Raw genomic sequence first — 25,778 nt, 5'->3', positions numbered from 1 at the left:
CTGGTCAAAAACTGATGCCTTCACAAGCCAAGGTGTGTGTCTCCAGTCACACAGGAATGCAGCACTGAAACGGCTGCAGGAAGTGACAAGGACCAAGGCTGCTAAAACCACGCCCAGCAGAGAAAAACTTTAAATAACAAGAACAAGGCGTGCAGCATACGAATTCCGGCCAGCAGATGGCAGCAGAGAACAATACATTGAAACAACATAGTAAAAGAAGAGATAATAATACAGTGTATGAATTCAATTTGAAAAGAACAGCACAGTATCTTCTATTAGAAGCTGTGACAGTTACAGTAAGAGAGCTGCAGGAAACAGGAATCAGACCCTTAGCTGTAATAGGGAGAGAGCTGCATCAGAAGGGACACTCCCTTAGATGTTTTAGGGAAAGAGCTGAAGCAGAAATGGCTGTGATGGGAAAAGACCTGCAACAGAAAGGAGAAGCCTCCTGAGAAAGGACACGTCCCCTGATCCCCCAGAACTGCGAGCCTGAAAAGAATCTAGCAAAGGAATTTGAGGGATCAACGGGGAGATCTCTGGATCCATGTGTGGTACAGGGCTGATTCTAGCTTTCTTAAAAAGAGATTGTCATGTTCTACATCAGTCAAGGTAAAAAGTGATACCGGTCACACCTCTATGACCCTCATCTATGTTCAGAATGGTAGTCCCACAATCCACCACCTGGTGTGGTAAGTCGGCTGGCACATCCATGGGTGGAGTAAATGGCAATGATTCCTTGGACCTTTATGGCATGCACTGTGGATACATCATAAATGTCTTAGGTGGGATTACCTCTTTAATGGAACCATTTTATTGAGCTCACGATAGAGTACAGCAGGGTCACACGAGCAAGGGGAATTTTTCCGCAGAACAGACAGAATGAAAGGACGAGTATTGACCAGTCCCCCCACCCCACCCCACCCCGGGTGGCTGACACTTGCAGTCCAAATCTCAACATAAGCTAAATTCTTTGCTTCATAGTCTGAAAAATCAGAAGTAGTGAAACTGAAAGGAGATCAGCAGAAGACTGTACATTAATCTGCTAGGTTAGCTGGAAATGTGGCCAAGATGCACTGAAATCTCCACAAGACTAAGGCCTCTTGCACACGACCGTATGGCTTTTTCAGTATTTTGCGGTCCGCAAAAAAACAGATCCGCAAAAAATACGGATGACGTCCGTGTAGATTCCATTTTTTGCGGAACGGAACAGCTGGCCCCTGATAGAACAGTACTATCCTTGTCCGTTATGCTGACAATAATACGACATGTTCTATCTTTGAACGGAACGGAAAAACGGAAATAAGGAAACGGAAGGCATATGGAGTACCTTCCGTTTCTTTGCGGATCCATTGAAATAAATGGTTCCGTATACGGAACGCAAAAAACGGAAACATTTTTTTTTTTCATGTGCAAGAGGCCTAAGCGTTATAGAGAAGTAGTGTCCAGAGAACCGGCAGAGGATATACTACTGGGGGAGAAGGCACAAAGCTGTCTCTTAAAAATACACCCCTAATATGTCATTTGAAATTACATCATACTTCATAGGGATGAGCACCTTTACATTTCACAATGTTTCTGGTCGTCATTGGAAACAGTCGACAGCTTGTTGTCAGATGCCTCTAAACAGCTAAGCTGAACTCCTATAATGCCAGGGGGGAAGCAGATATATGTCCTATATCAGATGACTGTACAGTACAGTGCCTGGTGAAAGGACATTTCAAAGAATGTAAATCACCAAAGAAAGTAGTGTGCCTTTACCAAGCCAACAAGGAAAGTGGAAAGATGAGAGTTGTGAAGCCTGCAGAATAGTGAGTGCAGCTCTGGAGTATAATACAGGATGTAACTCAGGATCAGTACAGGATAAGTAATGTAATGTATGTACACAGTGATTCCACCAGCAGAATAGTGAGTGCAGCTCTGGAGTATAATACCAGATATAACTCAGGATCAGTACAGGATAAGTAATGTAATGTATGTACACAGTGACTCCACCAGCAGAATAGTGAGTGCAGCTCTGGAGTATAATACAGGATGTAATTTAAGATCTGATACATGATTACAAGATCATAGTGAGGTTTAGGAGAAGGTTTTACAAGAGTAATTACATCTTCAGAAGAGGGCTCTCTCATCTACTACACTGATTATATCTTGGGGTGTCAAAATGTGGTGACTGAGACTCTAAATTTTTAAGACACTGATGTACATGATAGAGATCGCCTAGTATTCCCAGGAAAGAATGCCCTGCTTGTTTCTCGACAAATAGCACCACTCTTGTCCTTAGGCTGGGGCACAGTTTCTATTCTTGCCCATAACTAATACAATTTTCCTAACAAACAGATGATATCATAGACCAGTTCTTACTTGTTTTCTGATACATGTAAATATATCCCTGGTTTAGTCCCACATCATTTGCTGCTTCACAGATGTATAATCCATCACTATACTCATCGGTATAGTTTAGAGTCGATGATGTCATCTCGGGAGTATCCAATGGGATGATGTTACTTCTCTCCGCGTCTCTCCTGTAATAAAAAATACAGAAAAGCATCACTTACTAAAAGCAATGAAAGCATCACTTACTAAAAGCAATCACATTTCAGTCCCTTAAAGAGGTTATCCAACCCTTATAATGCCCGCCAAACTGGTTATACTTACTCCGCTCACCAGCGCCCGGGTCGTTCTGATGCCTGCACAGCCGCAGCTGCATCTCCCCGTCGCACGGATCAAAGTATCCTGGTATTGAGGGGGGGGGGGAACCAGCCAATAGCAGGCCGTGAGAGGAAAGAGCCTTCCTAACATCGCGGGTGACACCAGGGAGGCTCGTTCCAATCGCAGCCTGCTATTGGCTGTCCACCCAACGCCCTGAGCCACCCTTTCTTCGCCAATGGATGTTTTGATCCGCATGACGGGGAGATGCAGCGGCGGCCGTGCGGGGAGCTGGAGCAACGTGGGTGCCGGGGAAGGGGGTGAGTATAATCTATATGAAATCTATATAAGGGGCTCGGGCATTTTGGGGGCATTATAGGGGTTAGATATGTGGGCAATCAATGGCAGCTGCAATGAATGGTAGTCGATGGATAGAGAGAAATCCTAGATTATAACAGTCCTCAGGTAGTGATGGAGTATGGTCTCCCACCAAGAGACCTGAAAGTCACAGGGGAGCTGTATACAAAGCCTTTTTTAGACCTCCAGCAGTACGAGAGAGCAGCAATCTGCGATAAAATTCCCTGACCCTTTAATAAAAATGAGATGACTCTGCTCATGTTTCCCCAGTATATACAGAAAAGCAGAAAAGTGCAGAAAGCGGGAAATAGTCTATTGAGAATACCCTAATGGCCAGTACAAAAAATAGAATATTTCAAGAATATTTGTTAAAAAAAATAAAACAAAATCCCCATTAAACATTAAAAAACATGTTTACAACCTCAGAGTTAACTAATGCATTATTGTGTAATGATACATCCCCATCGGTTTCGAGTCATTGAGTCTGGTTACTAAGAAGCCACTGCGGTCAAGGGTGAAATGGTTTTGTTAAGGTTTGTATTATGCTGTGGAGCATGAAGCAGAAAATGGTCCTTCTCGAGCCTCACACTTATCCTTGGTGAAGGACTAAGATTATAAGAACTGTTTAAAATCTTTCTTTTTATGCCATATCCCTTTTTTCCTGGGAAGCCAAAATGTATCCATAAAACCCATTTTTGTGGGTTTTGCACCTATGACACTGGCTGGCCTGTTACATGTGCCCTTGGCAGCTGAAGGCATCTGTGTTGGTCCCATGTTCATATGTGTCCGCATTGCTGATGAATAGTATGTATTGATATATGCAAATGAGCAGGGGTGCACCTAGTCTATCCGCTGCCAATAACTATGACTTATCCAAAGATGTTTTCAAAATGTTCAGTGACTCTTCAAGGGCACCTGCACGCCATGTGGGTAATCACACGTAAGATCCACGCAAATTTCTGTACAGACTTATGTGCGTTTCTGCACCATATCCGCACTAAAATCTGCAATATAAAATTGTGGATTTGGTGCGGACTAGATACGGTTCTGCCGCAGATCTTACCCTTCATTGGAAATTCGCATGGCACGCCGATTTCTATATGAATAAGATAAAGTGTACTGGTACTGTACTAAACGGCGTTTTTTCTGCGCAGGACTCAGTGCAAGTCAGATGATGCTGTGGGTATGCTCCACACTGTGTGGAGGAGATTTCCAAAAACTCAACCACCCTGTAAATGTAAAATGCTGCATGCAAATTCATTTATCCCACACGTGGACATACTCTAACAGAAGCAAACTTACTATATAGAGGTGTGTGGCAAGGTGTAGGGCCAGGTACCCAGACAAGTATAAAAAAATAAAAATAAATTATATATATATATATATATATATATATACTGTATACAGTATATACACAAATCTATATTATATACGCACATACACTAACCTAAAGAATTATTAGGACCACCATACTAATATGGTGTTGGACCCCCTTTTGCCTTCAGAACTGCCTTAATTCTACGTGGCATTGATTCCACAAGGTGCTGATAGCATTCTTTAGAAATGTTGGCCCATATTGATAGGATAGCATCTTGCAGTTGATGGAGATTTGAGGGATGCACATCCAGGGCACGAAGCTCCCGTTCCACCACATCCCAAAGATGCTCTATTGGGTTGAGATCTGGTGACTGTGGGGGCCATTTTAGAGCAGTGAACTCATTGTCATGTTCAAGAAACCAATTTGAAATGATTGGAGCTTTGTGACATGGTGCATTATCCTGCTGGAAGTAGCCATCAGAGGATGGATACATGTTCTCATTCTGTTTACGCCAAATTCGGACTCTACCATTTGAATGTCTCAACAGAAATCGAGACTCATCAGACCAGGCAACATTTTTCCAGTCTTCAACAGTCCAATTTTGGTGAGCTCGTGCAAATTGTAGCCTCTTTTTCCTATTTGTAGTGGAGATGAGTGGTACCCGGTGGGGTCTTCTGCTGTTGTAGCCCATCCGCCTCAAGGTTGTGCGTGTTGTGGCTTCACGAATGCTTTGCTGCATACCTCGGTTGTAACGAGTGGTTATTTCAGTCAACGTTGCTCTTCTATCAGCTTGAATCAGTCGGCCCATTCTCCTCTGACCTCTAGCATCCACAAGGCATTTTTGCCCACAGGACGGCCGCATACTGGATGTTTTTCCCTTTTCACACCATTCTTTGTAAACCCTAGAAATGGTTGTGCGTGAAAATCCCAGTAACTGAGCAGATTGTGAAATACTCAGACCGGCCCGTCTGGCACCAACAACCATGCCACGCACAAAATTGCTTAAATCACCTTTCTTCCCCATTCTGACATTCAGTTTGGAGTTCAGGAGATTGTCTTGACCAGGAGCACCCCCCTAAATGCATTGAAGCAACTGCCATGTGATTGGTTGACTAGATAATTGCATTAATGAGAAATAGAACAGGTGTTCCTAATAATTCTTTAGGTGAGTGTATATATACTGCATACACTATATACACATGCACATACAGAACATACGTACACCTTTATGTTGTATACAGTGTATACACAAATATGTACAGTATATACCCACCAGGGCCGGCCTTTCGGGTGTGCGAGCTGTGTGGCCGCAGTCGGTCTCTTACAGCAGGCCGGCCCGAGACTGTGTATGGCGAGCCTGGCGAGCTGAGCCGCTGCAGCTGCCAGGTCAGGTTCCGGAACGTGGAGGAGGAGCTTAGGGGCGCAGGCGCAGCGTCCAAGTGCTGCGCCTTCACAGAGAGCCGCGGAAGGATCCGCTCAATGTGTTAGGGCGGCGGCCGGTGCTCTGCAGACAGGGAGGGAGCAGAAGACTTCAAATAGTGAGTATCTGTTCTTATTGTTTTTGTATTTTTTTATTTTTTTACCAAATATCTTTCATTAAATGGGGGCAGGGAACTGGATAAGGGTGACAGACACTGGGTATGATTAAGAGGCAGGGGACTGGCTTTGGTTGACACTGGGTATGATTAAGAAGGGCAGGGGACTGGGTATGATTAAGGGGGGCAGGAGACTGGCTATGGGTGACACTGGGTATGATTAAGGGCCTTAATCATACCCAGTGTCACCCATAGCCAGTCCCCTGCCCCCTTAATCATACCCTGTCACCTTTACCCAGTCCCCTGCCCCCCTTAATCATACCCAGTGTCACCCAGAGCCAGTCCTCTGCCCCCCTTAATCATACCCTGTCAACTTTACCCAGTCCCCTGCCCTTCTTAATCATACCCAGTGTCACCCTTATCCAGTCCCCTGCCCCCTCAATTAGACCCTGCCCCCCTTAATCATACCCAGTGTCACCCATAGCCAGTCCCCTGCCCCCTTAATCATACCCTGTCACCTTTACCCAGTCCCCTGCCCTTCTTAATCATACCCAGTGTCACCCTTACCCAGTCCCCTGCCCCCTCAATTAGACCCTGCCCCCCTTAATCATACCCAGTGTCACCCATAGCCAGTCCCCTGCCCCCCTTAATCATACCCAGTGTCAACTAAAGCCAGTCCCCTGCACCTTAAAGGGACACTGACAGGCCAAAACAGCATATATAGTTAGATATATCACATTACAGGTCTTATACAGTCTTTTAAAAGCATATAAGTATCCCCCCTGTCCACCTTATAAAGAGCGAAATATAAAGTTTTATAACCTGCTTCTCCTGTCAGCAATCTGCCCAAGGGGCGGCGTTTCATGTGAAAATGCGCCCAGCCAGCCTTCCCAACTGCCGTTCTTAAGCCCCGCCCAGCTCATCAATATTCACTTCGCTGGGCAGCGGCTAGAACTCTCCCCAGTCCCGATCCTGTGCCTGCGCAATTCAATACTCCGGGCATCGTTCATGCCCAATCTTCTGCGCCTGCGCCCCGCCGTGCCGTTAGATCGCGCCTGCGTACACACACCAGCCTGCGTCTTCGAGGCAGCTGCAGGCTGGTGTGTGCAGCTGCCTCGAAGACGCAGGCTGGTGTGTGTACGCAGGCGCGATCTAACGGCACGGCGGGGCGCAGGCGCAGAAGATTGGGCATGAACGATGCCCGGAGGATTGAATTGCGCAGGTGCAGGATCGGGACTGGGGAGAGTTCTAGCCGCCGCCCAGCGAAGTGAATATTGATGAGCTGGGCGGGCTTCAAACGGCAGTTGGGAAGGCTGGCTGGGCGCATTTTCACATGAAACGCCGCCCCTTGGGCAGATTGCTGACTGGAGAAGCGGGTTATAAAACTTTATATTTCGCTCTTTATAAGGTGGACAGGGGGGATACTTATATGCTTTTAAAAGACTGTATAAGACCTGTAATGTGATATATCTAACTATATATGCTGTTTTGGCCTGTCAGTGTCCCTTTAATCATACCCAGTGTCACCCGTATCCAGTCCCCTGCCCCCTTAATCATACCCAGTGTCTGTCACCCTTAATTTAAGGGGGCAGGGTTTAGTTGAGGGGGCAGGGGACTGGCTATGGGGGACACTGGGTATGATTGTACTTGTTTGCACTTGCATTTAAATAATCTGTAATAAAAAAAATAACTGTTTGTTACAAGATTAGCTCGCACAGGGCACCTGAACACCTAAGGCCAGCCCTGATACCCACATACAGTATGCACACATTTATACAGTACATAAACACATATATATATACACAGTACAGACCAAAAGTTTGGACACACCTTCTCTTTCAAAGAGTTTTCTTTATTTTCATGACTATGAAGGCATCAAAACTATGAATTAACACATGTGGAATTATATACATAACAAACAAGTGTGAAACAACTGAAAATATGTCATATTCTAGGTTCTTCAAAGTAGCCACCTTTTGCTTTGATTACTGCTTTGCACACTCTTGGCATTCTCTTGATGAGCTTCAAGAGGTAGTCCCCTGAAATGGTCTTCCAACAGTCTTGAAGGAGTTCCCAGAGATGCTTAGCACTTGTTGGCCCTTTTGCCTTCACTCTGCGGTCCAGCTCACCCCAAACCATCTTGATTGGGTTCAGGTCCGGTGACTGTGGAGGCCAGGTAATCTGGCGCAGCACCCCATCACTCTCCTTCATGGTCAAATAGCCCTTACTTTCAAAGTTTTCCCAATTTTTCGGCTGACTGACTGACCTTCATTTCTTAAAGTAATGATGGTCACTCGTTTTTCTTTACTTAGCTGCTTTTTTCTTGCCATAATACAAATTCTAACAGTCTATTCAGTAGGACTATCAGCTGTGTATCCACCTGACTTCTCCTCAACACCACTGATGGTCCCAACCCCATTTATAAGGCAAGAAATCCCACTTATTAAACCTGACAGGGCACACCTGTGAAGTGAAAACCATTTCAGGGGACTACCTCTTGAAGCTCATCAAGAGAATGCCAAGAGTGTGCAAAGCAGTAATCAAAGCAAAAGGTGGCTACTTTGAAGAACCTAGAATATGACATATTTTCAGTTGTTTCACACTTGTTTGTTATGTATATCATTCCACATGTGTTAATTCATAGTTTTGATGCCTTCATAGTCATGAAAATAAAGAAAACTCTTTGAATGAGAAGGTGTGTCCAAACTTTTGGTCTGTACTGTATATATATATATATATATATATATATATATATATATACTGTATACACTATATACAGTACATATACACACACAGAGTCACTTACAGGCATCCTGGGCATTAACCTGGAGCAGGGTAAGGCTACTTTCACACTAGCATTTTTGCGGATCCGTCATAGATCTGCAAAAACGCTTACGTTACAATAAGGCAAACGCATGCATCCGTCATGAACAGATCCGGTTGTATTATGTCTTCTATAGCCTTGACGGATCCGTCTTGAACAGGGCCGGACTGGGACAAAAAATAGGCCTGGGCATTTTTGACTGAGCAGCCCAATCACATGACGCCCAACAGGCCCCACCCCCTTTCCGTCTAGGGGCGGAGCCAAAACCGGAAGCACAATTGAGAGGCAGGGCCAGCCACCAGTAAGATAGGAAGGCTTCAGCCAACACACAAGCTTCTTTGGGGGTCCCCAGGTGACATTAGGGGTCTTAGTACAATCCGGACACCTAATCCGGTAGAAAATGCAAGGAATCGACTGGACACAAAGCACAGCATGCAGCGGTTTATGTCCCGCTGATTCTCTGCATATTTCCCAGATTGTGGCCGGATCTCTGCCGTACACCATTATAGTTACTGGGGCTGGCGGGCATTCTGTCTGCATCCAGCAGTGCCGGATCCAGTGACTGCTCTCAGCTGGAACAGCCTGCCAGGATCACTAACGCAGATGTGAAAGTAGCCTCATACAGCGCCCTATACCTCTTATATCCAGTGACGTCTCCTCTGATGTAGATGTTCTCTTTCTTCATCTTCTCCATTCAGACCAGACCACTGTGATAATTTCTTTCAGCCATCTCACGTCTCTGCAGAGTTTGACAGACATCTTAGTTTCCTACTTTTCCATCATCCTCCAATTAACATCCCTTCATCCACCCCCAATACTGAGAAGCTGTGCTCCCCAAAACTATACTGCAAAAAGAACTGTGCTAAGCTGATGCGGTGCCAGGGTGCCCCCAAAGTAATGGTGCTCCCAAAGTCCCAACAATAGTAATTATTTCTTTGCCAGAGTGCATTTAGTAGTAATAGTGCTCCTACAGTGCCCCCAACAGTAATTGTGTCCCACAAGTAATAATGCTCCCATAGTCCCCCAGTTGTAATAAAGCCCACCATAATGCCCCAATAGTAATAATTCTCTTTATAATGTGTGACAGTAGAACCCTCCCCTTATAATGTGCACCAGTACAAAAAATGCCCCGTTGTGTGGCAGTAAAAAAAGAAATACCTCCTCTTAGTGCCCCCAGTAGAGCCAATGTCCCCAGAGTGCCCTCATGTGTTCCAATGACCCGTACTGTGTGCCACTACAAAAAAACACTTAGTGCCACCAGTTGAGCTTAGGTGCCCATAGTGACCTTATAATTTGTGCCAGTATAAAATACTCCTATATAGTACCCCCAGAAGATGCCCCCATAGTGCTCTTTCCCCGTCTCCATAGTGCCCTCCATAATGTGGCACTATAAAATGCCCCTATAGACTGCCCCACATAGATACCCCCATAATGCTCCTTTCCTCCCTTCCCCATAGTGGCATCAAAATGGGTGCCAGTATTAAATGCCCCTATATAATGCCCTCATAGTGCTCTTGTCCCCCACTTCTCCATAGTGCCCACCTATAATGCGTGAAAGTATATAGGGCCCCCAGTAGATGCCCCCATAGTGCAGTCATACACGCACTCTCCACATACATGGACGCAGTCATACACACACTCTCCACATACATGGATGCACTCATACATGCGCTCACCATATACATAGATGCAGTCATACATGCGCTCACCATATACATAGATGCAGTCATACACACACTCTCCACAGACATGGATGCATTCATGCATACAGTCACCACATACATGGACGCACACATATACAATACACATATATAGACACCCAGCTTTCCTGCTGTGCCTCTCCCCCATACTCTAATGCCTCTGCACTTGTGCCATGCAGGATAGCAGGGAAGCTGGATGACATTTCATGATATAATTCACCCAGCTTTCCTACTGTACTGCAGGTCACATGTGCACAGTCTGGGAAAGCTGAATATAACAGCAGTAGTTCCCCTGTTACTTACATCACTGGTGCAGTTCAGCTTGCTGGCATGGAAGGTTCAGGCTGCAGGAATCGCTTCGCGGGTAGAAAAGGGGGCGGGTCTATTATAGCATCCGCCCACATCTGGCCGTCCTGTTGCTGGTCACTGTCCATCATAAGAACTAACGAGGGGAGAGGCGGAGCAATGTCACTGATGTCAGGAGGTCAGTGACAGAGTGCAAGTGCAGGACTCTGTACACGTGCAGGAGAAGTCAGCTGCTCTGACAGGGGCCCGGGGTGACGAAGTACAGTGACTTCTCCCGGGCCCCTTCTGAACTCGGGCCCCGAAGCAGCTGCTTCCCTGATAGTTACGCCACTGGGAAGCGCTCATCTCCACTCCTGCCCGGCTGCTGCCTGCCACATTCATTTAAAAAAAAAAAAAAACTCAGCCGGCGGCCCGGCTGATTGTGTTCGGCCCGGCCCACCAGGCGGCCCAGCCCACCGGGCAAATGCCCGGTCTGCCCTATGGCCAGTCCGGCCCTGGTCTTGAACACCATTGAAAGTCAATGGGGGACGGATCCGTTTTCTACTGTGCCAGGAGGCAACTCTGTTTGCCTATTGACCAGCCTGATTATGGGCCACCCATGTGTCCTCCTAAGAAAGCCAACTAAAGCTGGAAGGTAGCACCAATACCACTTAATTTTAGCTGGTATAGGTAGATACTGTATATACATAACTCTCTTAGGTTCACCATTCCAGATCAAAGAAGATAGAGCATAAGAAATGGGGTATACTGTTAAAGTGATGGCTCGTGGCCTCCACTGCCCCACTTACTTGTCCTGGGTCTCCATCCCACTCTATTCGCCTCCTTTGCATGCCTGGCCACCCGAATAACTCACAGGCCGAGGCCTGCTAGGCAGCGCTCTCTGCACTTGTAGAGAGCAGGCCCTTTCTCTGGCTTATAAAGAACCAGCATGCGTGTCGCATTTTCACCAGCCAATGGCTGGCAACATGTGGATATTTAAGGCACCTTCCTCAGTAGGAATATGCCTGAGCAATAAGGTTCATTCACCTGCTAAGTTCTTTGCGAAGGCATGTTGTTCTCTTGTCTGCCTGTGTACCGATCTGTGCCCGTTTACCCGTATTGACTCTCCACTGCCTGACTTGACCTGTACCTGTTACCGTACTGAGCTCCTTGCTGTCTGCCCTGACGTTGGACCTAGTTCACGAATTCACAGATATTCTGGCAATCCTGACCTTTGCCTATCACTGACTACGAGCAGGGCCGGTTCTAGGTAAAATGGGGCCCTGGGGCGAAAAACAAGAAGGGCCCCCCCCCCCACATGACACGTGCTGACTTTAACGTCCCGTATTGTAAACAACAACCAGAACCAGGGCGGCCCCATGGCACATTTCTCCAGCAATGCCAGCACATGCACAGACATCACTCTCATGACTCCCCCCCCCTTCCCCGCATGCACATTTCTCCAGTCCAAACAGAACCAGGACGGCCGCGGCCCCATGGCATATTTCTCCAGCAGTGCCAGCACATGCACAGACATCTCTCGTCTGAAATGTCTGTGCATGTGCTGGCACTGCTGGAGAAATATGCCATGGGGCCGCAGCCGTCCTGGTTCAGTTTGGACTGGAGAAATGTGCATGCGGGGGGGGGGGGGGAGTCATGAGAGTGATGTCTGTGCATGGAGAAATATGCCATGGGGCCGCCCCCTGGTTCTGTTTGGACTGGGGAAATGTTCATGGGGGGGGGGGGGGGCGAATGACTCAGAGTCATGAGAGAGAGCCATGGGGCCACCCTGGTTCTGTTTGGACTGGAGAAATGTGCATGGGGGGGGCGAATGACTCAGAGTCATTCGCCCCCCCATGCGCATTTCTCCAGTCCAAACAGAACCAGGGCGGCCCCATGGCACATTTCTCCAGCAGTGCCAGCACATGCACAAACATCTCTCTCATGACTCCCTCCCAATCCAATGCACATTTCTCCAGTCCAAAAAACAGAACCAGGACGGGCTAGTACACTGGCTGGGCCTGGCACTACTGGGACGGGTCAGATGGTGGGAATGGAATCCAGTAACTAAGTTGTTGTTATAATTAATTAACCAACCTACCTACCAGTAACTGTTGTACTTAGGAGCTTCAACTTCGCTGCCTCCTGTCACAGTCTCAGAATCAGAAGAGTCTTCTGTGTGTGTGGGCGGCGGGCCTTCCCTGGCAGAGTCCGTGTGGCGGGCTGTGGCTGCCGCTGGCGCTGCTCGCTCCTTCTTCTCTGCTCTGGGGGCGGAGCAGTGGCAACGCAACGGCAGACAGAATCGAAGACGTGCCTGCCTGTGCGGCAGCTCACTCACAGACACTGCTCGTCAAGTCTCTTAAAGAGGCAGGCAGAGCGGGGCTCAGAGAGGCCGCCAGCAGGGGGCCCCCTCCTCTCCATTAGTCCGGACCGCGTGCCGCCCGGGACTCCATGCGCAGCTAGAAAACTTAGCAGCGCCGCCAGGTCAGAAGAATTATAGAATAGTATTGCGGGCCGGCGCTGGGGGCCCCTAAGGACTCAGGGGCCCGGGGGCAATTGCCCCCCTTGCCTCTATGGAAGCGCCGGCCCTGACTACGAGTTTGTCTGATCTTTTGGTGCCCTGCACCAGTGTTTCTGACCACCAGCGGTCAGCTTTCAACCACACGGGGACTACTGCAAGAGGTAGCGGCCTGGTGGCTCCCCTGCAGCAAAGTCCAGATCCCTGTATAGAAGTTAAAAGGGTGAATACCAGGGTATCACCAGGATAATACACTTAGGTTTAGCCCAAAATCAAACTGGTTGGTTGGCCCATCGAAAGCTGTAACATTAACTTCTCTACTACTGATTTGGATACCCTTTTGTACTCTGCAATTAATGATGCATTTCTACAAAAATGACGTGGTTTACCAACACGTACAATGAGCTGTTCAAGAACTAGAGGCACTGGAGTCACTATTTTCAAGCCCTAGTATAATAATAAACTTGCCAACAAGGGCAGCTCTATCCTGGCAAAGGGCATGCAGGTATTTTTGTGAAGGAAAGATTAGTATTGTGTATTACAGACACAAAGGCAGATCTCTAATGTACTATCTTGTTACAAAATATGTGCACTCCCTTTGTCTGTTTGTGGTGCACTAGGTCATGTGCACCACTGGTAGATGGTAAAATACACAGGAGGCTGCTCCAGCTAGCAGGGCTGAAGCAACCTACTGAAGCCTGCAAGAGACTCAGGCTATATAGGCCAAAAGGCCACACCCACCGGTCAACCACACCCAGTGACCTCACACACACTGGGAAGGAAGTTAACCCTTCCAGCACACAGAAGGGAAAACTCACATATAAGGGGAAGTGCACACAAACTAAGAAACACACAAACACACTCACCTGTTACCGCCAGCAACGGCATGCATGGCAAAAATGTTCTGGGGAACAGCCAGCAGGCCGAGACCCTGCCACCACATGCACACAACAACAACGTTGCCGCGGACAACCGCAGGTAAAGGAAGGTGTCTCTGTGCATACAACACATGACCTAGTGCACCACAAACAGACAAAGGGAGTGCACATAAAACACGTTGCCAAGGGCAACTGCACGCATGCTTGTTATCCGCGGCAACCGCACCTGAGGCAAACCACCAAGTGCCCCCAGCTGCGGTTGACACAACACCAAAACCGCGGGTAACTGCATGCGGCTCCCAAGGAGTCACGACCATGACCAAGGGTCGTGACAGTTATATCCTGATAGAGTGTAGTTGATAGGTTCTAGTGCAGGGTGTTAGGTAGTGTGATAGGAATTACTGTTTCTCTGCTGTCCATACATACATGCTACAGACATAGTGCTGTGATGTCACAACAATACTTAGTGCACCAATCAGTAATATCTAGTCAGACCTGAGAAAATGTGAAGTTGCATGTATTGCGCAAAAAATATGCGCATTATTAGTGCCGATTTGCACAATCGCGAAAATAATGACTGGAGATCACGGATTCTAGAATTCGCGAACTTATTGCGAATATTATTATTATTATTATTATTATTATTAAAATTTGCAAAATATTGCGAAAACGAATATTGCCTATGCCGCTCATCACTATTAATGAGCATACAATTGGACATCCAGCATAAATCTAATTTCAATCTAATTTCTTTTTCAAAACATTATTTTTTGCTGACACAAGGTACCGCAACGGGCGCAAGTGTCACCCCAGAGTAAACACTTGATTTTAAACACATTTATGGACTGGTTTAAGAATCTGTAATTACTTATATATGTCATCCAGATATACTGTATGTACATGTAGGTGTAACACAAAGAGCTCATTGATTTCAGTACGTGCTATGTAAAGCTTCATTTCTTCTATGGCAGTTGTGCTGTAGGAAACTGAACAGTTGCTGCCAGATTCCCCATAGAATACAACTGGAAATTGCTGGAAATCCCAGTGGATACCTTGTGATCACTTTATCTTCAGGGGACCCATCTAACAAAGGAATTATCCAAAATACACAGTCGTAGCTGTGCTATTACTAGTAACTACAAGTCTCACCAGATTATTTGCAAGTAATAATGTATAGCCATATGAAGTATATAATTTTCCTAATTGAAATTCATTTGATTCTATGCACACTTACTTAAAAATAGAACAGTCAAGCATCGGACACCTGCAAAGTTCTATGGGGTGTCCTGAGTATTCCAGAGGCAACACAGATGTCAACAAACAATATGGCCAATGTGATTTCAGGTCCAATTTAACTTTCTCAATTGCCTTGGTGCTGTAGATGGAAAACACATCTGTGCGGGTATTGTCTCCTCATCCAGCCTCCCAATACAATATGTATATATATATATATGATCACTCTTTTGTGCCACTTGCCATATATTCCAACCAGTTGATTTGTGGGTATGTGGCAGCATTTTGGAGCACTGAAGTGGCAGAAATTGCAATCCATGTGGTCTGCAAAGCACAGGTTAACACAGTCAGGGTAGTTCAAACTGTAAACCATAGATGAGCATACTGTAGCAAAGGATGATAGCAATTGTAACACAGACTGCTCTGCCAAAGTACAAAAGCCTGTGGTCCATGCAGAACTGATTTGTCCAATCTTTGGAAAAATTTAATTTTTAAGGTGGTGGTGACAGATGAAGGAAAGAAAGAGGAAAATGAGCGACGAAGTCTATGATGGTATTGAGGTGTCTTTTAGAGCTTGGTATGCTGGTGGATAATCTTATGGAATGAGTGAGAGCATTCCAAATAAGGGGAGCAGCATGGGAGAGTCTTGGAAAGTCCAATATAGGGATAAAAGTAGAAGGGAAGATCAGAGAAGACCAACAGATGCAGCATTACTGAGTGCCTTGAATGTCCAGCTCAGAAGCATAAACTAAGTTCTGGAGGAGATTGTTCCATCTCCATCGCCAATCCTTTTAATGTTATGGACAGTGTGAAGTACTCAGAGATCAATCTTTGGAACTGAACTAATGAAGCAAGACTTGCAAGCAAAACATCTCTGTCATAACATACACCCAGCGATTTGGCAGTGCAAACATTTCAATTTTCAAATGCGCCCTGTGATGCTCGTGGTTATACTGGATCTGATATTGGCGTTCAGGCTGGCGGGTTGTATCTAAGATATTGTAATTGTGGCAGTAATGTTGATTATTAAATATTTACTGCACTTAGCCTTGCTAATCTGGAGCATAAATTAACAACAATGTCCTTGGGTCATGCAGATGAACCATCTGCACATGGGTATGCTGCATTCTCACGGAAGGAGGAGGATTTAGAAATTGGACGACTAACTTGTTCCATTTAAGCAAACTAGAGTCTTGAATAATCTGTATGACATGCCGAATATATTTCTGTACTCCTTCAGAAAAGTAGTATATCATCTACTCAAAGGGCTACCTACTGCTCCAAGGGTCTATTTTTCATTCCAGTTACTTTAGATGGAGAAGACAGTGCTCCTTTCTTCAGTCAAGATCATGGCCCTCAGTAGAGCATATAAAACAATCACCAAAGAATTAAAGGGGTTATCCAACACTATAGCAGACCTCACAGAGTGACCAACCCGTGGTGGTGATCATACGTAAATGGTCCCCGCTTCTGGGTTCAGTCTCTGTCGCTCCCCGAGTGGCTCATCATCTCACTGGTCTGCTGATTTTAACATCCTTGAATGCTGCAGCGATTGGCTACAGTAGTCACATGCTTCCCTCCCTTCCCAACAAAAAGATGTTGATATCAGTCCACCAGATGATAAGTTGGCCGAGGAGCATTAAAGACTGAACCCAGTCGGAGAGTGGACCCGTTAAGTATGATCACCACCTTGAGTTAGCCACTCTGTGAGGTCTGCTATAGTGTTGGATAATCCATTTAAACTGAAATCCAAACCGCATTCTGTCCAATGTATACCCATGGCACATACATGAAAGCATATCATGTCTCATCTGCAAATTCAGAAATATTCACCTCCGTTAATATCCCTTACATATCCCCAGTATGAAGCTGGTTTGATGGTGGTAGATCAAGGCTTTTCTTTACATGGTGGAAAGAGTACGTTTGCTGCCCTATCTGTCCTTCTAAATACCCTGTCTAAGAAAAAATTTAGCATGGTGGGTTGGACAAACACTGACCTCTGCCCCTCTGTCAGGATAGTGAGTTGTCCAGCAAGTTGCCTTATTGACCACTATAGAGACCTTAGTTGAATGCCGTTCTCAGTAATAAGTCTTCTGTGTGGGATCGCCCCTTTTGTGAGCATTACATTTGTTTGCAAGAATGCTCCCTCCACACTCCCCCCTTTTCTGCCCCACCCTGGTCTTTTGATGTTAAAAAAAGAGTCGGAGCCTCCACACCCTTGTTTCTAAAGACAAAGGTTTATTATTTCTTCTAATATCTTGGATAACCTTTTTACTTTGTAGAGTCCTGCACACCAAAGGGAGAGGCTGAATCCACATCCATCTCAAACTCATACTGATGTAGATGAATTGGTGCCTGATTTTAACAGTTGCTATCCATGAACTGTCCACCATCTAAGGTCCAAAGAAAAGTTCAGTTCACCTCTGTTGCTTCACCCAGACTGCTAGGTGCAAGGAAAAACCAAAGTGGAGCAGGTGAATATGCAAGATAAAGCGATCCAGCATTCTAGCTTCTTGATAAAATCCACAGGTTTTATTGAAAAAGATAAAATTACACCAGGTAGCACAAGACTACATGCCTGAACTGGCATGCGCTGTTGTGCTACATGGTGTCATTTTATCCTTTTCAAGAAAACCTGTGGATTTTATCAAGAAGCTAGAATGCTGGATCGCTTTATCTTGCATTTGCACCATCTAAAAAACGTGCTTCAAAATAATGGGGGGTTTTGTTTTGCAAGTTGTGGCTGGTTGATATTCCATTAATGGTGAGCATCCAGTATGATCTTCCCATTCCAAGAAACATTGTCTTGCTGTAGGAAAGCACAAAATGCCCCTCCCCCTTTAGGGTTCTAATTTTTGACACCCTCTTTCCATGAAACTTGGGCCAATTCTTAACTGTATGTATACAAACAATAGAGTTCCTTTGGGAAGGTAGACCAGTTCATATTTTCGGCATACAGTGGAAACGGTTGTAGTAAGAAAGGTAGGAAGCAACCCGATATTCCCAGTCTACTGTGAACAACGGGTCAAAGCATTCTTTTCACATAGGTTGTTTCCTTTCACTCCCACCTTATTGAGCAAGATTGCAACGTTATAGATGATCTGCTTGAGATCCCGATTCACCAGGGTAACTCCAAAATCACGGACAGGATCCGCCACTATTAATTTCTGCCTTATAATGGAAGTTTCTTCGTCATGGCCAACCATATGCAAGTTTTTGCGAGCGTAAAACAGAATTACGTTGGACCAATGTCATGGTACCTAATAGTGAGCAGCACAGGAAGCAGGTATAGTGGATCCATGTACCATGCTCGAATGTTTTTGCACCACTTTGGTGGCACTTGACTATTCCCTAGGAGGACTTCCATGCTAGGTGCCCAGCAATTTCGAAATACTCCTCTCAGTAGCAATATTAGGAGATTTTATCAGAAGTCTTAGTAGGAGTTCCTAGTCCTGTTTCCCATCACTTTCCCAGGCGCCCAACACGGATTCTACTCACGTAAAAGTATCCTCCCTGTTTCCATGATGTTTCATTATAATGTACTAAGATGAGAGGCACATTATATCCAATGAGTTTTTGTAACATGCCAGGCCTATTCCTACCTGACCTGTACCTGTAGTATCAGCAGTGAATCGGACTCCATATGTACTGAATGAACTCCCCTAAAATCAATGCCTCCCCTAAAATCATGCACATGGATGTCCGATGGAGGTTTGTTGGATTTTTTTCCTTTTTGACTGGAGTTTTGCAGCATTATAATTTGCTTCTTCTTCGACTTACCGCTTCCAGTTGTACTTTGGCCTTGGATTGCCATCCGATTTACATAAAAGCTGCAGCTTGTCTTTATTTTTCAGTACTTCAATTTGCACCATCTGAGGAGGAACTAAATGCAAATGATAACAAGACATAAACCATACTTTATTATCATTTTAATTTTATTATTATAGTGCCTCTAGACAGAAATGCAAATCCATTACACACATAAACTCAGCGACCACTTTGTTGGTTAGACCTGATATCTGATCTACTTGTACAAGAAAACTTTCCAGTAACACTGAAATAAGCATCAAGCAGTTGGATTCCTACTTGCCTGATCCTTCTGTTAATAAGGGACATAAGTCACCACCAGAAGTGTCTCCACCTCCTTATTGAGAACACATGCCAGATCAGATCTAATATGCATGGCCTTAAAGGCGTTTTCCTAGACTATGCAGGCCCTGCACACTTGCCTTAGCTACACATAACTTGCCTGTAGGAAAAAGTTTGTAATATACTTACTGTCCCGATGTTGCGGGGATTGGCCGCTCGGGACCCAGTCACAGGGTGTTCCCCTTCATAAAATTCTGATTCTGCAGATGTCAAATCTTTTATTAAGTGACGGAACATTACTTCCACAGGGAGCTGGTGTAGATGGGGCCAGAACTATTCCTCTTCTTGGTGCATATGCAGATATGCTGGATTTCAGAGTTTGCACATGCGCCAGGGAGATGAATGGTTGTGACTTCATCTACTCCAGAAGAAATGTCCCATCTATAGGCCAGGCCAGAATCCTGGTAAAGGCATGGTGGAAGCAGGATTTTTTTAAAGTAGAGTGTCATGTCACCAGGTTCTCGAGCGGCTGACCCATGTAAGTTATAGATGTAGTATATTACAAATTTTCTTTTACAGGTGACTTGGGTGAAATTAAGGTGAGTTTGTTGGGTCTGCTGGATCCATGACTACGCCTTTAAGTGGGACACAATGTTATCAAATGTAAAAGGTCAAAAACAGATATTCAAATCTGTGTTGGAAGCTTTTTTGCAAATTCTGTTGATGGGAAAAGTTTCACTGCATGTTTTTTCTATAGCAGAACATCTGGAAAATCTTACTAGTCGGGGGTGGAGTATGGTGGCCACTGGCTTCACGCCAGAAAGCCGGACCTCACCGGCCATGCCCCCAAACAGATAAACCACGTCCCCTGCTCCGTGAAGCCACGCCCCCATCACGACTGTAAAAAAAACTAATGGAAGAAGAGGGAAGAACTTTCTGAGAGAAAGGTGAGCTAGGGGCTTCTTTGCCCCTCAGTCAGCCACAGGATGCCATGTCTGCGGCTCTAGTGACTGACTGGGGGTGAGAGAAGCCTCAGTCAGTTGCTGCAGCTCACGCTCAGACAGTACAGTGCTCCTATCTGAGCGTGAGCTACTGAAATGGTGAACATCCCTGTGTCTGTCCAGGCCCTGCGCAGGACGGAGGACAGGGAGCAAAAAAACCGGACTGTCCGGCCTAAAATCGGACGTCTAGCCACCCTAGGGTGGAGGTGGGGGATGGGGCGGGTTTGTGGGAAGAAGAATCTTTTCCAAGAAACAAAATCCTACAGGAGTTATACAAATCTCAGGATATTAATGCATGACGAAGCAGGACATGGTGAGTAAAGTTCAAAGCTAAGTCAACACTATGTGTTTATTATTTTGAGACCTGAACTATTTTGAGCTTTCGTGGTCGTGATTTTTTTTTTTGGTTTGTTTCTGCATTTAGAAATTCTGAAAATTGTTTATTTTATTTTTTCCCTGTGGATGAAGCTGTATGAGGATTTATTTTTTTGCAGGATGAAATGTAGTTCTAATTGACACCATTTTAGGCTACTGATTAGAGATGAGCGAATCGAAGTTAACGAAGTGGAATTCGATCCAAATTTCAGGAAAAAATTCGATTTGCACCGAATCCGAATTTCCTCACACTTCATGGTAACGAATCGCATTTTTTTCCTAAAATGGCTGCTGCGCGTGTGAGGACATGGAGCAAGGAACTCTGGGAACGAGGGATCACCCACAATGCCATGCATGCAGCCAATCAGCAGCCAGCCAGCCCCTATGATGTCACAGCCCTATAAATATCCTCAGCCATCTTAGATTCAGCCCTTTTCCAGTGTACTTAGTGCAGGGAGAGACGTCAGCAGGCGCTGGGACAGTGCTAGGAAAGACTTCATTGTGCTGAAAAAACGATTTACAAGTTCACGGAAAGATTAGTCAAGGTGTAGGGAAAGGATAGGGAGGCATCATTTACACTATAAAAGGAGAACAGGGTACAATAGGAGCGATTCTATTACACCTTGCTGCACTAATTGGGGATCCAAACTGCTTTTAGGTTGTTTGCACTATATGATACATCACTAATTCCAGCAAACCTTGCTTGTGATTGGGTGCAAGTTCTGTGATACAGCCATTAACAGAGTGTATTACTAGGAAATATTTCTATGTCTTATTTGCCCTTGTGCGGTGCAGTCATATGTTCTAAAGCTTTTTTGGCTTGTATTAGTGGCAAAAAAAAAGTATTATTTGCCATTCAGTGGTGCAGTTAAATGTTCTAAAGCCTTTTTGGCTTGTATTAGTGGGAAAAAAAGAGCTTATTAGCCGTTGTGTGGTGAAGGGAAAAAATTACAGCCCTTTATGGTGTGTATTAATGGCAAAAAAAAGTATTATTTGCCATTTAGCGGTGCAGTTATATGTTCTAAAGGCCTTTTTTGGCGTGTATAAGTGGGAAAAAAGGGCTTATTAGCCGTTGTGTGGTGAAATGAGAAAATTACAGCCCTTTTTGGTGTGTATTAGTGGCAAAAAAACTGTATGTCAGACAGAGAAGTGCCAGGCAATGCACAGGGGAGGGACAGAGGCCTAAATGTTTCTGGCGCATGCACAGGTTGCAGCAGAGCAAGGGGGCGTGGCAGCAGGAGTCGCAGTGAGAGGCCTGAGCTCCCAGTGTCATCTAGCGGTTGTGTCTTGACCAGCAACCCAGCGGTTCTTGAATGGTTGACTCGGTCATCCACTTCGTCCCAAGTGACATCAGACACCCCCAGCCAAGAGTCGGTGGGTTCAACAGACACAACCCTTAGTTGGCATGGCCCAGGAGCAGGCCCTGTGCCTTCACCTGTCCTAAACCTGCCTCTGTACTTTTCTGTTTCCTCAGCCAGAGAAGAATTATATGCTGTGGGCTCGGATCCACTATACAGCGAGGACAAGCTACTAGAGGACAGTAAGCAGCTACTGGCCAGCCAAGATGTGGAGGAGAGAGACATCTGTCGCTTCCTCCAGTAGGCAGGCAAGTAGTGATGAGCAGAGTGGCGTGGGAGCTGGTGTTGCGAGCGGTCGTGGTAGTGGTGCAGGGGTTCACGGAGGTAGCAGAGGTAGCAGTCAGTCAGTGCGGAGTGTTGGGGGTAAAATCCCCTACTCGTCGGTGTGGAATTTTTTTGTTAGGCCACTGGAGGGGTGAACATGGCCATTTGCCGAATCTGTGGGAAGAAGGTGCAGCATGGCCAGGGTGCCAATGTTGGCACCACGGCCCTGGGTCAACATATGCATAGTCACCATAAAGTGGCCTTGGAGAACCGTGGCTCCAATGTAGTGGTCCAGCTTGCCGCAGCAACCGGGCAATCAAGGCTCCACCACCTCAGCCGAAGGGAGATGTCTACCGGTCCTGATGCTCCTGCTCCTCGCTCTCCTACTCCTCATCAGTCATTCCATCAGCAATTTATCACAAAGTGATTTCCAAGAGACAACAGTATGCGTGCACTCATCCAACGGCGCAGAAGCTGAACGTGCTCCTGGCCAAGTTGCTGGTGCTGCAGTCCCTTCCTTTCCAAGTGGTGGACTCTGCACCTTTCAGAGAACTGATGGCTTGTGCCAAGCCGAGGTGGAGAGTCCCAAGCAGTCATTTATTTGCCAAAAAGGCAGTACCGGCCCTGCACAAATATGCAGAACAGAAGGTGTCCAGTCCTTGAACCTGTCTGTGTCTGTCAAAGTGCACGGCAGCGCCGAGGTGTGGAGCTGTAACTACGGTCCATGAAAATATATTTCCTTAACGGCCCCACTGGTTAAATGTGGTTCCTGCCCATCCAAACCAGCAACTTGGCCAGGTGATGCTGCTTCCGCCTCCACGTTCTCACGCCATTGGTCCTGTGACAAAGTCCGCCTCTGCCTCCTCATCCTCCACCGTGTCCTCATCCTTTACTGCTGGGACAATTCACAGTGGTCCTCCAGCATACCACATGTGCAGGGACGGCGGTGTCAAGCTGTTCTACACCTCGTTTGCCTGGGCAACCGGAGTCACACAGGGGAGGAACTGCTCCATGTCCTTTATCAATAAATCGAATCCTGGCTCTCTCCACGACAACTCAAAATTGGAACCATGGTGACCGACAAGGGGAAGAACATGGTGTCGGCGCTGCGTCAAGGAGGGCTGAACTATGCACCCTGCATGGCGCACGTGTTTCTGAAGTCTTCCACATATCTGCAAGACATCCTAAAAATGGCCAGGAAACTTTGCATGCACTTCAGCTATTTGTACACCGCCAAGCACACCCTCCTTGAGCTGCAGCGGCAGAACGGGGAACATAAGCTTATATGCGACTTTTCCACACATTGGAATTCAACCCTCCATATGATGGACGGACTATACGAACAGGACAGGAATACTCCCCTGTGTAACTTCCATGTCAGCCAGTGGCAGCTCATGAGTGACACCTGCCGTTTGCTCAGGCCCTTTGAGGATGCCCCATTATTTGTCAGTCGCCAGGACTACAGGATGAACAACGTCATTCCACTGCTTGATATCCTGGAACAGATGCTGGTAAATCTGGCTGGTCAGGGGACTAGAGACGTGGCGCCTACATCTCACAGCTACATGAGCCCTGTGGGGGATGAACTGAAGGAGGAGGACATTGGAGCACAAGCAATGTGTAGTGAAATGGGTGGTTATTCTACACAGGTGACAGGAGAGGAGGAACAGGAGCAGCCAGAGGAGCAAGAGGGAGACGAGGAAGACGAGGCAGATTACCCCGGCACACCGTGGTAGTATGCAGTGGAGATGGAGGCAGGGAGTTCGTCCGGGTCACTTGCGCAAATGGCCCGCTGCATGCTCACTTGCTTGGGTAGTGACAGCCTAATTGTCACCATTCAGCAGAGGGAATACTTCTGGCTATCCACCTTGTTGGACCTTCGATACCGGTCCAAAATGGGGGCCTTTTTTTACACCAGCTGAGAGGGAGGACAAACTGAACTACTATAGAGACATCCTATGTAGTCAGTTGGCCGCTGCCTATCTGCACTATCGTCCATCCTCTCGCAGGTCTGACTGGGGGGGCCATCTGCGCTCTCGTTCCACTGCCATGGCTGCTGGGCTGGGAGGGGGTAAGAGCAGTACCAGCTCCATTAGCAGAAGCTTGAGTCTAGAGTCGATGATGAGCAGCTTTCTTAACACGCCTAGTGAAGAAACTACTGACCAGCAGCAGCAGCTTGACCTGGAGCAGAACCTGAGCTAGCTGGAGGTGACATACTTGAACAGCACCCTGGGACCCCACATTAAAGATCTTCTGGACTACTGGGCAGCCAAACTGGATTTGTGGCCGCAACTGGCAGAGTTCGCCCTGGAACAGTGGTCCTGCCCAACCAGTAGTGTGGCATCAGAGCGGGTGTTTAGTGCGGCGGGGACATAGTTACCCCAAGAAGAACTCACCTGTCCACCCAAATTGTGGAGAGACTAACCTTTGTCAGGATGAATAAGACGTGGATCAGACAGGATTTCCACCCACCAATGTCTGATGCATCAGATTAGATCATCCATGCTGCCTCACTCAAACCTTGACAAAAAATACCGGTTTCTTCTGGCTACCTGCCTCAGCTACTATTCTGATGCTGCAACCCGCCTGATGCCACACATCTGATGCCAAGTGCTCCTTCTTACACCCACCATTGTCAGCAGGTACTGTTATTTCCACCCACCTCCACACTCTGTCACCGGGTCACTCTTTGGTCTCCTGATGCTGCTGCCACCTCACCACTCAGGTCTCCTCATGCTGCTGCTGCCACCTCCACACTCTGTCATTGTGCCACTCTGTGGTCTCCTCATGCTGCTGCTAAATCAACATTATGTCACTGGGCCACTCTGTGGCTTCCTCATGCTGCTGATGCTTCTGCCACCTTCACACTATGTCACCTTGCCACTCTGTGGCCTCATCATGCTGCTGCTGCCACCTCCACACTATTGTGCCATGCTGCTAAATCAACACTATGACATTTGGCAACTCTGTGGCCTCCTCATGCTGCTGCCACGTCTGCACTATGTCACCTTGCCACTCTGTGGCATCCTCATTCTGCTGCCACCTCCACACTATGTCACCTTGCCACTCTGCCTCCTCATGCTGCTGCTGCCACCTCCACACTGTCACCTTGCCAGTCTGTGGTCTCTTCATACTGCTGCTGCCACCTCCACACTATGTCACCTTGCCACTCTGTGGCCTCCTCATGCTGCTGCCACCTCCACACTATGTCACCTTGCCAGTCTGTGGCCTCTTCATGCTGCTGCTAAATCAACATTATGTCACTGGGCCACTCTGTGGTCTCCTCATGCTGCTGCTGCTGCCACCTCTCCTCTGTCACTGGGCCACTCTGTGGTCTCTTCATGCTGCTGCTACCTCAACACTATGTCATTGGGCCACTCTGTGGACTTCTCAAGCT

The 25,778-nt window shown here is 46.6% G+C and overlaps 1 protein-coding gene across 4 annotated transcripts in view; it reads right to left on the bottom strand.

Annotated features, from left to right (window-relative positions):
• The window catches only part of LOC120994439 (nectin-3-like protein), a 130,765-nt gene that overhangs the window by 38,556 nt on the left and 66,431 nt on the right, over positions 1-25,778 (bottom strand). For 3 of the 4 annotated variants that reach the window (XM_040422997.1, XM_040422998.1, XM_040422996.1), the window contains exons 4-5: positions 19,075-19,177; positions 2,362-2,522 (exon numbers count right to left, since the gene is read on the bottom strand). In XM_040422997.1, the coding sequence (XP_040278931.1) occupies positions 2,362-2,522; positions 19,075-19,177 (264 nt within the window). Of the gene's footprint in view, positions 1-126; positions 757-2,361; positions 2,523-19,074; positions 19,178-25,778 lie in introns of those variants that run through there. The other variant, XM_040423000.1, reaches the window with a different exon arrangement.

Source organism: Bufo bufo, chromosome 3, assembly GCF_905171765.1.
Source record: "Bufo bufo chromosome 3, aBufBuf1.1, whole genome shotgun sequence".
Classification (NCBI taxonomy): Eukaryota; Metazoa; Chordata; class Amphibia; order Anura; family Bufonidae; genus Bufo; species Bufo bufo.
This window is presented reverse-complemented; position numbering and strand designations above follow the sequence as displayed.